At 41.5% G+C, this 14,154-nt stretch overlaps 4 protein-coding genes across 6 annotated transcripts; 2 read left to right on the plus strand and 2 right to left on the minus strand.

Moving 5' to 3' along the window:
• The first annotated feature begins 1,759 nt into the window (after positions 1–1,759).
• Positions 1,760–6,364, plus strand: LOC124216737 (CUE domain-containing protein 1). 2 transcript variants are annotated; one of them, XM_046621626.2, is made up of 4 exons: positions 1,760–2,366; positions 2,456–2,834; positions 2,929–3,015; positions 3,120–6,364. In XM_046621626.2, exons 1-4 carry the CDS (start codon positions 2,265–2,267, stop codon positions 3,254–3,256), a joined length of 705 nt encoding a protein of 234 aa, XP_046477582.1. In that variant the 5' UTR covers positions 1,760–2,264; the 3' UTR covers positions 3,257–6,364. The 2 variants fall into 2 exon arrangements, with proteins under 2 accessions (XP_046477582.1, XP_046477580.1); XM_046621624.2 differs by having other exon boundaries at positions 1,762–2,366; positions 2,929–3,021.
• SWIP (strumpellin and WASH-interacting protein) lies at positions 3,408–7,881 on the minus strand. The gene has a single exon (XM_046621600.2). It carries the CDS (start codon positions 7,615–7,617, stop codon positions 4,336–4,338), a length of 3,282 nt encoding a protein of 1,093 aa, XP_046477556.1. The 5' UTR covers positions 7,618–7,881; the 3' UTR covers positions 3,408–4,335.
• Positions 7,882–7,988: 107 nt separating this feature from the next.
• Positions 7,989–10,674, minus strand: Rad17 (Rad17 checkpoint clamp loader component). Of its 2 annotated transcripts, none has more exons than XM_046621619.2 (9): positions 10,416–10,674; positions 9,912–10,326; positions 9,635–9,791; positions 9,442–9,564; positions 9,141–9,319; positions 8,956–9,045; positions 8,590–8,780; positions 8,400–8,515; positions 7,989–8,326 (listed from the first exon to the last, which is right to left on the minus strand). In XM_046621619.2, the coding sequence occupies exons 1-9, from the start codon at positions 10,428–10,430 to the stop codon at positions 8,230–8,232; spliced, it is 1,383 nt and encodes a 460-aa protein (XP_046477575.1). In that variant the 5' UTR covers positions 10,431–10,674; the 3' UTR covers positions 7,989–8,229. The 2 variants fall into 2 exon arrangements, with proteins under 2 accessions (XP_046477575.1, XP_046477576.1); XM_046621620.2 differs by having other exon boundaries at positions 10,533–10,655.
• Prp31 (pre-mRNA processing factor 31) lies at positions 10,549–13,332 on the plus strand. The gene is made up of 8 exons (XM_046621618.2): positions 10,549–11,004; positions 11,095–11,292; positions 11,446–11,650; positions 11,740–11,909; positions 12,001–12,158; positions 12,243–12,533; positions 12,626–12,850; positions 13,095–13,332. The coding sequence occupies exons 1-8, from the start codon at positions 10,884–10,886 to the stop codon at positions 13,197–13,199; spliced, it is 1,473 nt and encodes a 490-aa protein (XP_046477574.1). The 5' UTR covers positions 10,549–10,883; the 3' UTR covers positions 13,200–13,332.
• The last annotated feature ends 822 nt before the right edge of the window (positions 13,333–14,154 follow it).

A 14,154-nucleotide genomic window follows, 5' to 3' on the forward strand; every position in this document is an offset into this window, starting at 1 on the left:
GAGGATTAGAACTTGCGAAAATAATTTCGATTGTTACTTGAGTTTAGCTGGCAACGAATGAAAATTGACTCTGTGAATTTCTTCACAGCCTAAACGACTTCGCGGTGCCGATTAACTGCTATGTGTTTATCTCTGCGCTCCGAATCCCTTCACACGACAAATTGCAGATGTAAATCTGAATATTCGCGGCTACTTTTCATATTTCTTTCACTTTAATAACGAGAAATAACAACCATACCGTAACGGCACGCCAAGACCCGTCCGTTAAATTGGAGGGAAGAGAGAAAAATTTTATACCGATTGTCTGTTGTTTGTACGACTCGAACCCCACAGTATAAGTCACGAATCCCGCCAAAATCCGTTGACCACGAAATAGGACGTTGACAAGCATAGATAACGAATGCCAATTGAATGCACTTTATTTGTTACCGACTTTCTCTCAAAATTGCATGAAGATATTCTGATCTTTGTTCTGTACGGTATATTCAAAACCCGAGTAAATCTCGAATAAAATGTCTATCTTTCGCTAATAAAACCGGGCAACGGCCATCGTGAGGTTATTTCAATTATTTCAACCGACTTTGTACATCAAATTAACGAATATTTACACTCACAATTATCTTCCTAGTCACGGGAAACCGCTATGTGAATCACTTAGGTCAGCATATACTCGATATAAAACCGCGAAGATGATAAATAGGGCATGATTTTAGAATAAATATGGCGTAATTGAAACTGCAAAACAGATAACTTTTGGTCACTGCTCGCAGCATACCGGCATCACTGAATAATTTTCAATAGGGCTTATATATTATATGCCTTGATCGAAAAGAAAAACTATAAGTACAAGCGTTTTAAGAGATAATAAATGTAGGTACGTAATAATTTGTCCATTTTTTATTCTGGTGTTTTCCGAAGTCCTTCATACAATTGGATGTAGATTACCGGAAATCGTTTTATGATCGGTTCTGCATTCAATTTAAAACGTAAATGTGTAGTTAGAATAGAAAAGGGGAGATTCTGATATGTCCGATAAAATGATACAATTATAATTCAGAATAGACCTTTCTTCATCTTTATCGTCATATTTTTATATCCGCCAATTGTTCGATTTGAGACATACTACTCCGTGGTTGAGACGCCCTGGTAGCAAAATTTCGTTTCGCTACAGCCTAGGGGTCCTAGGGGTTACTTGTTAGTTGGGAAACTGGCTACATTTGGCTACCTGTGCGCCGATTTTTGGCGATTTGCGGTACTATTTATTTAGGAACCCCGCACCATGAAGACTAGAGCAGCCCCCTGATACACGCTGCTAAAAGCGGTTCGCAAAATGTCCCTCGATTCTGCCGCCAATCTCCACCACTAGTGGCGCTAGTAGTTGTCTGACAAGCTCGCGCGTGGTCAGCGAGGGCAGCGAGCGTGTCAGAAATCTACTAGCGCCACGTAGAGGAACTAAAAAACGGGGACAAAACACGTACAATTTTTTAGTATACGAGCAGTGGTGAGTTCAGGAGGCTGGACTAGAGTAAAGGAGTCCGAACGCACAGTGATGAAAGATCTTGTAGTTCGGGATGTATCCTCAAGCGATATCAGCGCCTGGTTACGAATAGGATACATACGTGAGGATCGACGATTCAAAAATCACCGCGCTGACGATGCCCGCAGTGGTAGCGCCGCCAGGCGGTTACAATCCGCGGATCGTTCATCACTTTCACCGACCATTTGGCTAGCATTGCGTTCGGACTCCTCACCTCTAGTTACCATGCCCGCACCTTGGCAGCACCGTGTACGTAACTACTTACTTCACGCTAGCAGCAGTTAGAGCGTGCAGCAGCGGGTGGCAGCGGGCATGAGCGGGCAGTCGAAGCCGAACCGAAGAGCCGAGTCGATTTGAGAGGGATGCGCAACTGTCATAACAGCAGCTCGTTTGTAATCCGGGTAAAGTGATGATGATGAGTTCTTTATTATGCCAGAATGCGAGATCTTTCTGCGTATTGGGGTTGGAAATCCTATGAGGATATCAGCAGGGCGCCGGGCAATATACAATAGTTTGCACTGGGTCGGAGCAATCGCGGCATCGGCAAATTAGAAGTGCTCCGTGTCGCGGGGAGTACGTATGTGTGTGCGTTATACGTGCGAAAAATATTTCAAAATGGATATTATTGTTTGCGACGAAGTCACCGCTCCACGTGATACAACAAAGGCTATAATCGCTCGACCGTCGCAGCGTTGGTAATGCAAAAGTAAGAGAGCGCATCTTTGCCATGGCGTCTGCTGCAGAACAGCAACAGACTACCCTGGAATTTTACCAGGCAATGGCTGACTTCAAAAACATGTTTCCACAGATGGACGATGACGTTATCGAGGTACCACCTTGTTTACACCCAACACCTCCACGTATATTTGAAATAAATACATACAGAATATTTTAAACTTAGCTCATATCTTTTTCCAGGCTGTGTTACGTTCGAACCAGGGTGCAGTTGACACAACTATCGATCAGCTACTGGCAATGAGCACGGACAACGAGAATGAAAAGATCAGAAGTGAGATTGAGCAGAGCGAAGATTCATCTGAAGATAATCAGGCTAAAATCGAGCCTTGCAAGTCGCTGAAGACTATTCACAAGTGGCAGCCTCCCTTGCTAGGTCCGTTGCCAGACACATTTCTGAGGCTTCCCAGGCAGTGGAGCGAGAGCTGCGAAATGCCGGAGCCTGGCGGCGCATTAGAAGGCTCCACACTGGAGGACGAACGTATTGCAATCTTTCTTCAAAACGAAGAATTCATGGCAGAACTGAGGTGGAATGAAGATTTTCTTTCCACCTTGGCCAGCGGTCAGTCGATGAGTCAGGCAAATTATAAAGAAGAGCAAATGTACGCTGTGTCTGATACTGATTAATCCGACCATTATTTTTGTTTTTTTTGTAGATACTAAATTAGACGAATGTGAGAAATCTGCAGGCACAGTAAGCCACGACGATGAGGATTTATTCAAAGAAAGATTACGAAATATGGGTAAAGGTATTGAGAAACGGGATTTATTCAATAAACTGAAGCTGAGGCCTGCTTTGCCAAAGAAGCGTCTAAACTTTTAAATACTTTTTCACATACTGTTACAGTTTCGCGGCGTAAATTCGCCCAGCTCACCAAGGTGTTTACACGGAGTAAGAAACGTGGTGGAAGACAGCTGCTACCACCCACACCATCGTGTGACGACCTTTTGGAATCTGAGGAAGTATCCAGATCTCAAAACTAGGCTTCCGCCTGTTCTCCAGTACTTCCTTGAAAGGAACAGAGTTATAATCTCTAGTCAACATCGTTATCCTGACCAGATTGAATAATATTCAGGTTAGAAATGTATGTGGTGTAGAAAAAAAGTAGTAATGTTACTGGTTTTTGAAGAAAAGCAAAGATTCTATTCACGCAAGTAGGAGAGAATCAGTGAAAGAAAATATAACAATGCAAGCAAATGGAATCCTCAACAAGCTATATTAAAATAATAACCCAACGTATACTTATATTGTCGCTATAATCACAAAAAACTTGGTAATTATTGAGGTGAAGAGATATTGTTGGAAATAGTCAATACCCTGGATACACTTCAAGGATCTGGTAGCTCTTACACGTAATCAAATCAGAGATATTTAGTCGTCGAATTTCATTTCTCTGGAATCAAATGAAAATTTACCTCACAAAGGACCCTTTACGGGTTGCGTAGTTATTCAGGAATCAAATTTAATACCTACTTAATGCATAAAATGAACTACTTGGGGTTAGTCCCGCGGCAGAAGCTAATAACTCCAAACGATTAGCTTTGAATTCGTGCCTCAAGATAAACCGTAACCATCCTCGTTTCAATATCATTCCGTGTGCTTATCAGAGAACTGTTCAATATTAGGATTGTAAAAGCAATGTAATCTCTTCCGATCGGCATATCTAGTCATTTATCTGTCTACCAATCGTCGAATGTATTATACTACCGATAATACTGTTACTTTAGTACAGTTTATAAGTAAGAAAAATATAGCAAAGACGTTGAAATTCGTCAGACATACCAATAAAAAAATTGCGCGACAGAAATTGAAGTCACACTTATGGAAAACCTGATACCCACAGTGTGCTAGTTTTGTACCAAGGTGAGATGACACATTTGAAGGACAAACTGAAACTAGTATCAGTATAAACTTAGCCGTTTATTTGAGTTACTTAAAAATTGTATATTTCGTAATACAGAGCATGGTATTATATGCTTGTTATGAAAGTCCCTATTATACGCTTGGTTATAATATTCAAACGTGTTTTTCAAATTTAACATTAAAACTTATAGCTAATGACTCAGAGAGAAGACGTATCCGGCTGCTTGAAGAATACTCGCGCGCCCGAAAGGCTATAATAGAGAAGTTGAAACTCAGCATTTCTTTCTGCCAGACATTTTAATGTTAAAGCTCTAGTCTGTTGTAATTTTTCGTCGCCACAATCGTCTTTATGCTGCGCCGCTATTCTTTCTCGAGTCATTTGTTCCTCGACGGTTTTGAACCACTGAAGTCCGTCTATTTCCGTGTTCTGATCAAGAAGGGCGTTAATGTATGCGACTCCCATTGCAAATCCATCGTCGGTGAATGCTGCCCCGGTCTTATTCTTTTTAGACATTTTCTCTTTGTTTCCCAGAGCATTATCGACATAACTGAGTGTGAGTGGAGGAATGATGGCGTAAAATTGTTGTAAGTGGACGTTTTTTGTATCGCGGAATGCAGAAGCGAATACATCTACCAGTAGTCTGAAGTATTGTGTTCCTTCCGTGAAGCTTTGCACTAAATTTGCAATGTCATCGTCGAGCCGCTTTCCGGCAGCTTGTGTAGTTATTGTAAAGTCCAGCTTCTTACATGTCGACTCAAACACAGTGTCAGAATTAATTGTGGGAAGAAAAGCAATCGCGTTGGAACAAGCGTCCAAACCCCCAGACCGAATCAGTCTAACGTAACCAAGGGCATTCCCTATTTGAGATACCAGAATCCTAAATTGATCTAGATAACTGAGACCATCCGTCGTCATTCCAAGCTTGCGTATACCCTTCTGAAACTTCTCAGCTCTCTCATATGTATAAGGAGTCGCCCTGCTCTCTCTCTGTAATTTGATGAATCTGATATCTCGTATTAATCGTGATTTTATATGTTCATCAAATAGGAATTGTGAAAATGTGTGTAGCTTCGCACGGAGAAATTGATAGACGAAATTCACTGTAGTGCTCATTATTCCATTGCCATGGGTTCTGATCGAGTTCGCTATGTGCCTTATCCCGATTGTGTTCAGATATTTATTAGAACTAGTACGCTCTATGAAAGTCTGTGTATTTAAGTTGTACAAGTATTTGGCAACGAATGTGTCTATATTTCTCATTATTTCAAGCGCATCTAAACCCTGTTCCAAATTCTGTGTTGGTAAATGATCCTGAACCATTTCTAGATTCAGTTTATAGCCAGCTAATCTCCGCATTGTTCCGTACGTCCTCCAGTCATGTAGAGCCACGGTGGTGAGATTGTAAAACATGCTGTCCAAATAATGTTCGATGAACCTCTTTGGGCTTAAGAAATTATCAGCAACAGGCAGTGGAGAGGCTCTGACTATCCTGTTGGAATTAACAGCACCAATCTTGAATGGATTCGAGTCATCCAGCTTGAGATGCGCGTGAACGTGTAACCTCAGGCTGGTTTCAATCTCGTGACAGGCTGGTTCTAGCACATTTTTCACTAGCATTTCCCTATGCTCTTTATTTCTGCTTCCCACGGAGTTGGGAGGCTCGTGATCCGCTACTGCACTATTTAGTGCACCGAGTAAATGAACAATCCGACTTATATCTGAGTTGCCATCTATGACCATGCTCAAGTAAGCGGGCAGCATGCTTCGATGATAGAGTACGCTAGAGTAATCGCAAGCCTGCCTAACCAGGTCATGTAATTCTGCGATAGTATCGTAGGCGTCCAGATATCCCCTCAATTTGATTAGTTCTTCCTCTTTGAAGCTGTCTGTCAGTTGGCTAGCAGCTGCCAGAGCGCAGCGTGTTATCAGCCTCCTGTCGTCTGTCGGGGGACCGTTCATTAGTCTCATACCAAGGCCTATCAATGTCATAGTATCGAGCTGCTCCCTGCTGTATCCTTTGTCCTTGCTAAGCATCAGTCCTCTCTTGGCCGTTTCGAGGATGACCAATATTTGATAACAGAGATGCTGGATAACATGGCTCTGGGACTGAATAATGACTGAGCCGAAAGTGTAAAACGTTGTTTCAAGTGACTTCTGCATTTCTATGAGTCTGCATACAAGCTGGACAATGTTTCGGCTCATTGGTTTTAGCAGAGCAGCGTGAAGATTAGTGGTGAAAAATATATTCTCTTTTACCTGCTGCACCAGGATTACAAACTCAATAAGCATACAGCACCTTCTTTCCAGATCAGATTGGTGAAATTTCTCAACAGGATGCACGATAATGTTCTGCATCTCGACTGACCACTGGGTCGCCCTTCTAGCCAGGGAATTTGTGACTTCTGGCAATCTTTGGATCTTAGAGGCAAGGATCTTTTCCCCGGCTTGCGAACCGACTACCAAGCCAAATTCTTTTGGGACTGAATTGGCCAAAAATTTATTTGGAATCCAGATAATATTGCCAATCAGAGTAATAGAGTAGTATTTTTTATTCATTTCGCAAAGCCTCTTAAAAATCTTCTTATCTACAGTTCCGAACAATTTGACAATGACGACGACCCCTACATTTGTACGTATCCAGTTTTTGTTAAACAATAAATTGTCACTGGCTTTCTTTTCCACATCCAGCATAGTATTTTTCAGGTAACAAGCGAAGTGATTCTGCATTATTGGGCTTTTTTTCACATCCATCGCCCTGTCGATAGCTCCGAGAAATAAATTGTTAGCCAAAAGTTGATGGCGCAGATCTTTCAGCAGCTTTTCAAAAGTACGTAACTTTGAGCCAGGTATATTGAATTGCTCAGAATTGTGGAGCATTGTGCTAGCGCGGACGCAGTACTGATCCCAAGTATCGAGTAGCGAAGGTTGAGCAACGATGATCTCATCTAGAGTTACAAATATTACAAATAAGTCAACCAGATGTTCAATGACCAGCGGAAAGTATATATCATAGGCATTGCCCGTCAGATTCGACAGCTGCTGGATGGTCAAATTTGCGACAAGCGATACCCGTTTGACGTATGCTGACAGGTCCTGCAGAATTGATAACAAGACATTGACGTCGTCCCCCTTTTCGTCAACACTGCATCGTTCGCCCTGGGTGAGTAGCCTCTGGTAGAATTTATTACCTTCGATTTTCAGTAGTCTGATTTCCCTGCAAGTACCCGCGACCGCCGCGAGAAGCTTGGCCAATGTTTTGTTCTCCATTTCTACCATGTCCATTATGGTAATGTCCTCGCGGGGGTTGTAAACGAGATGGATCGGCCCTTGGATGACGTATTTCAGAGATGTGTCAGGAACCCAGCCTGAATCCTCGATTGATTTGTTAAAAAAGTTACCATACTTTTTTAGCTGCGCTTCTCCGACCGTTCGATGAATTGCCTCATCCCTCGCACTGTTCCACGATATTGAGTCTATCATGTTAACGGTGCGGATTTTTTCCCTACGCAATTTCACACTATCAATATCAGTCAGTTGTCAGTTTTGCCGTCCATTACGCTTCTCCTCCGCGTCCGGCGTATACATTGTAGGTTAGTTTACCGATGTCAATTTCCACTGGCGGATTTGAAGGTTAGACAGACTGTCGGAAACCGAAGAGTATTAGTAAACTCTTTGGTCGGAACGATAACAGGACAACCCGTTTGTTGCGCACGCCCAATGACGCCCATATAAATCACGATCTAGGCAACCAACGCTGCGTGTCACCAGATAAGAATCACACCCACATCAAACCGTGGTGAAACAAGGGTCAAATGTCGTCAAGCTGTAACCAGGGTCAAGTGTGAAGCAAATTTTCGATAAGATCATTTATTAACCAGTCGTCTTTGTGCAGCTGTTACAATAATTCAACGGGCTCTTAGTCGAGCTTGTTCACAGTCTCTGTATGAAACGTATCTAGAAATAGCCGTTTAAATAAAAAAATAATAATATCTGAACAAAATATAATTGGAAAATGATCATTGACGAAACACGTGGTATCGGCAATTTGTTTTCGGGTCGTGAAAAATCTTGGTATTTTAAAATGTATATCCTTTAATTTCCAAGCCCCTTGAATGTTATTGTCGAGGCTAATTTAGGGCTGATCAGCGATTTGTACCAGAGGGTTTCAGTGGATGCGAGATCCCTGCAGCTGGAAATAACAATGAAAACATTCATTTCCACATATCGAATTCGAAACTATAACCATGCCCAGCTATACACACATTTTTTCGTCATTACGTGGTTTTCTTACTGGATTCCAACCCGGCACAGGATCATTGTTGGTAATCATTATTCCACGGATACAAAACGAGAGTCCAAGTCTGCCCAAATGCGAGTCCTGAAATTTTTTCATTGTCATACAACTTACATCACATATTATTTACATATCACTTTGGAATGTAATCCACATACCCTCCAATCAGATATAAGACAATCTGAAATGCTAAGTATATCAGTGGCTGCAGTAGCTTCTTCGATTCCTCTTGTGGTATTCAAATGATTTTCATGTAAAAACCGCGCGAACGTAGATGGTTGAGTTTGAAAGAAGTACGCAATTTCATCTGGGTCATGTACAAACTTCCATGAATTTCCTTCGACTAGACCTGAAAATTTAAATGACTACCAAGTACTGGATAATCAAAAAATCGGTATTTTCGGAACTTCACGTTACTTTGAACGGAAGATTAATTTAAACTTGTGATGTAGCTCATAATTCACATAGCATATAATTCTACAAGATGTTTTTCGATTTACTTCTGAAAATGAACTATAACTTACGTTTGGGATTAGTTACTCGACCGATGGCATGAAGTAGGCTTAAAGATTCTCCACGACCTCTTCCTTCGCAATCGATTTGTCTATTAGGTACTAAAAGCATACGTACATTGAATAACATTGGAGCTAAATCCAGCAGCTGTATATAAAGCTGTGTAAAGTGCTATGAAAAGGCTGTACGTAAAAACCTTTCAGAGAAGCGAATATGAGGTTAATAACAGTGCTCCTAATATCTCCGATATTGTTGGATAATATTTCTTCTACGATATGTTGAGACACGTGTACCATGTGAGAGGCTCTGGTGTTAAAGACTAGTGAAACTCTCTTCAAAATATTCTTCGTGACCGCTTGTGTGACTGGATTTATGCTGCAAAGCAATACAGTCAAATTCAACGAGTTGATTACAGTGAAGAGTGATATATCATTATAGAATATTTTTCTAGTGCTACAAAACCACATGAAATGTCAATTTCATCACGAGAGCCTCACCTGATATGACAAATACCAAATTTTTCCCTGACATTTGGTGGAAATAAGGTTTGCAGCGCTCCCATGCCCCCTGAATCAGTGCAAATAAATACAACTGGTTCTTTGCCCGTCCCAAAGTATTGCCTGATAAATAATTATAACCGTCATACTTGAATTCAACATACATAATGCAAAATCTGGAACACAGACTCACTCGAGGAGTGTGTGAAAGGCATCTTTATCGTTGAAGTAAACATTTGGAAAATCCTTAACGAGTAGTAGGCGTCTGCAACAATCTTCAAAGAGAGAACCGTATCTTGTAGTTCTGACCATAAAATCTTGAAATTTGTCTCCTTGCCTCGTGAATCTATCTATGAGAAGAGGTAGTAAATTATTTAAGGAGTATTTATCATCAACATCAAGTGTTTCTCCTATTTTTAATCATTGAAAATAAATGTCTTTTATGCTATCGACAGTATTGATCAACCTACTATTTTCATCCGCGCCTTGATCAGCCGGTGTGATCCATTCGACACATTCAAACTCCTTCTCTTTGGCAAGTAGTTTAAAGCTAACGGTTTTTCCACAACCCGAAGGACCAGAGAGAATCAAAGCGCATGGCTTGCTCTTGATAGTTTTATATTCCAACCAATCGTATATTTCTCTTTGTTTTTGTCGGCTAATAGATAACTCTGAGGCTTCTTGAGGTTCGCAAGCTTTGAGAAGAGCCGGTAAGCTGTTTATATGTGTTTTTTTGTCATAAATATCAATCGTTCGTGACACTCGGTCTAGGGACGGTACTTCTGTTTCTATTTTCGGTCGCTTCGCAGGTGTCACCACATCTCGCTCACTCACGTCACAGTCAAAGGACCATGACATCCGACTACCTTTATTCTTCTGTAAATTCTAACGAATTTGAAAATTTGTGAGATGACTGTGGCACGTGATAAGTTTGGATCTATTATGACTGTTTTCTGTATTCAATGCTTATTCACCTTTGAACCGGACATGTCTGATTCATTTGCGGAAATTCCTGGACAGGGACTGTGGTTCGAAATTACTTTAGGGCGTGCCTAACTGGGTTCTAGATCTAAATACTTCCTGATTGTTACCTGCCGCCAAACTTCAAAGTGACAGAATGTTCGTTCTTTGGTTCATTCAAGTTATTCGCTTGTCTCTGCAGCCATCTGTAGCTAAATACAGGAACAACGTGAAATCGGCCATTTTTAAATACACACAGTGGGCATTGGCTATTGGCACCATTAACCTCTGTTTATGATAAACGGTTGAGCCACGAATAGTATTACTTCGCGGGTTGAGCACAGCAACGTCGCGCGAGACTTGGTGAGACGTAAACAAAAAGGTTGCTCAGATTAGGATGGAAGAAGTTTAGGAATTGAGGTTGAAGTTGCAGAATCCTCCAAGTACATACCTCTTGAAATAAACTTCCCAATTAATCCAAGATGTCTTTGGCTGACGAGCTGCTGGCCGATTTGGAGGAAAACGATGACGCGGACAAGTTTATGGAAGAGGCTGAGCCGGAATTTATTCCACCTGCAGCCGTTGCTAAGACGATTGAAGAAGGTCAGGTTTACTATCCACGGTCTTTGTTGTATATACATATCAGTTACCGGATAATTCAGACTTCACATTAAATTCGATACTTTATTACAGAGGTCAAAGTTGCTTCCGTTCGAGAACTCGCAAAATTGCGCGACTCTCCGCAGCTCCAGAAAGTCGTTTCTCTCATAGACAGCTATGGCAAAATACCAAGAAAGTCAGCCGACATCGTAGGTCCGGTTGAATCCGACCCTGAGTATCAGCTCATCGTCGAGGCAAACAATATTGCCGTCGATATCGACGATGAAATTGGTAAGTTTCCCGCAGATTGCAACAGCTTTAACACGCTCAATGGGTGGTTCATTTTGTAATTGCCAGTCAAAAAGTAGGTTCTGGTTAGGGCAATGTGACAAGTTTTAACGGATACCAAATTTTGCCAATATGTATAGGTCCCTAATTTTTCAGCAATCATTCATAGATTTACAAGGGATAAGTACTCCAAAAGATTTCCTGAGCTGGAGTCGCTGGTAGTTGGTCCATTGGAGTATGTCATGACAGTTTGTGAATTAGGGAATGATTTGGATCGAGCTAAGAACAATGAGAAGCTGCAGCAGTTCTTAACGCAAGCTACTATCATGGTGGTGTCGGTGACTGCATCTACTACTCAAGGGTGAATTTTCCAATCAAGTTTAGCATCCTGGTTAAACAATTGCTGACTATAATTTTTTTTCATTCAATAATCTACGTTATATTCATTAGCCAACTTATGACTGAAGAGGAAAAAGAGGCAATTTGTGAAGCCTGCAATATGGCCGTAGAACTGAATAATTGCAAGCTGAAAATATTCGAATATGTTGAAAGCAGAATGGCCTTCATAGCACCGAACCTTTCTATAATCGTTGGAGCTTCGACGGCGGCAAAAATCATGGGTAAGTGAGGTAACTGTGGAAAACAAAGTCACTGTATCAATTTATTATCTTGAAAATTTGAATTCGTTTTTGTCCATTTCAATTGTTACAGGGATTGCTGGCGGTTTGACAAAGCTATCTAAAATGCCAGCTTGCAATCTTCTGGTTTTGGGCTCCCAAAAAAAAATGCTTTCTGGATTTTCCCAGGTGGCTGCCCTCCCCCATGCCGGATTTATTTATTATTCTGACATAGTGCAGGACACACCGCCTGTAAGTGTTTCAATGATTTCTTCCACCTTGCAATCTGATCTATCTTGATTTTTGCTCAACTTGGACTTGCTTTTGTGCTCACAGGACTTGCGGCGAAAGGCAGCGAGGCTTGTCGCCACAAAGAGTATGCTGGCTGCGCGAGTCGATGCTTGTCACGAGAGTACGGATGGTCACATTGGCCAGGCACTGAGGGACGAAATAGAAAAAAAATTGGATAAGCTGCAAGAACCCCCGCCAGTAAAATTCATAAAACCTCTTCCAAAACCGATCGACCCTGGTCGAAAGAAGCGAGGCGGTAAACGTGTACGGAAAATGAAGGAACGATATGCGATCACAGAATTTCGAAAGCACGCGAACCGGATGAACTTCGCCGACGTAAGTCTTTTCTACAGTTCAAGATATCAGGCCGTCGCAGATTTCAGAAATCTTGAGAAAAATTGCATTTCGTTATTTTTCTCCCTCCGCAGATTGAGAATGACGCTTATCAAGAGGACTTGGGTTACTCCAGAGGGACTATTGGCAAAACGGGAACAGGCCGTATCAGACTACCTCAAATTGATGAAAAGACGAAGGTGCGGATATCGAAAACTCTCCAAAAAAACTTGCAGAAGCAGCAGCAATGGGGCGGCAGTACGACAGTCAAAAAGCAGGTTTCCGGTACCGCGTCGAGCGTTGCCTTCACCCCGCTACAGGTAAATTCTCACGTTTTTTATCTCTGGGATGACGAAAAATCTCAAAGTTATCAACGTTAAAATACATCAAGTCTCCGTCATGTTTTTATACTCACAACTCAATTCATAAAGTCTAGTATAGTTACGAACAGTACAATTATATTGATTATTGATTCTTTTTTATTTTTTATTTTTTCTTTTTCGTTAGTTTCTATGCGCTTCTGTATAATTGGACAATAAGTATAAACACTCAATTCTTTATCAGGGTCTGGAAATCGTGAATCCTCAAGCAGCAGAGAAGAGAGTCAACGAGGCGAATGCAAAGTACTTTTCAAACACTGCAGGTTTCCTCAAAATAAAAAAGTCATAGTTTGTGTTGATCATCTTCGCTTCGTCAACATTAAAAATAATGGCGCTCATATAATTCTACCATTTGGAGCATAAGTATGTAGGTAAGAGTAAATTGTCTTTTATATAAGGGAAAATAATGATGATAAAGATAACGACAGTCTTAATCGCATTATTCAAAGTTAGTAAAATTAGTTTATATCCGATGGCGAGTGTTCTTCGCGATTCCATAAATTTTATTCGACGGCCTATGTTTCAAGTAGATATACCGAGTGCTCTATTTACCTGCCCATCTGAGCTGACTTTGAGATTTTAACCTTTCGTCGATCGCGGGTCTTGAGTTCTCTCATAACGTAATAGAAAAAAATGATCTGACCTCGCGTAAGATCGGCATCCTCAGTCCATGTTTTCGTTTTCTACGTCTACTTCGCGTTTAAATTTGAATGACCGCGACTGCGTGTGACGAGCACAATCTCATTCGTTTAACCAGCTCCGCATAAAATAGTTCCGCGGTGTTGGGCTTCGGTTCGAAGCGGTTCAGGTTCGTTGGGCAAACGGTGTTGCGAGTGAAAGCATACATCGGTCAATTGCACAAACCGCGAATGACATGCCGCCGCCTCACCCACGTGCTCTCATACTCGAAGTTCATATGTATGTGTTTTTGCGCCATATTACCCAAAATTTTTTTGCAAATGGACTTGAAGTTCTTTTCATGACAGAGGGTCATGCGGCGCCTCATCTTTTCAGCGTAATGTACCGTCGTTTGAAAGCTGCAGAACCCACGAATTGCGTAACAATTATCGAGTGTGAAAAGAAAACTTCGCACTGAGAGTGAAACTCCTCTTTCCTGAATTCCGAGCACTCAGCGGTACGTTGTGGTTCGTCAATTTAGGCCCACCCCATCATCCGTCGCTAGCTTGAATTGAAAACAAACCGACCGTGGACTGTTTACCCGCGTAAACTATCGCACCGTAACC

Source organism: Neodiprion pinetum, chromosome 4, assembly GCF_021155775.2.
Source record: "Neodiprion pinetum isolate iyNeoPine1 chromosome 4, iyNeoPine1.2, whole genome shotgun sequence".
Lineage (NCBI taxonomy): Eukaryota > Metazoa > Arthropoda > Insecta > Hymenoptera > Diprionidae > Neodiprion > Neodiprion pinetum.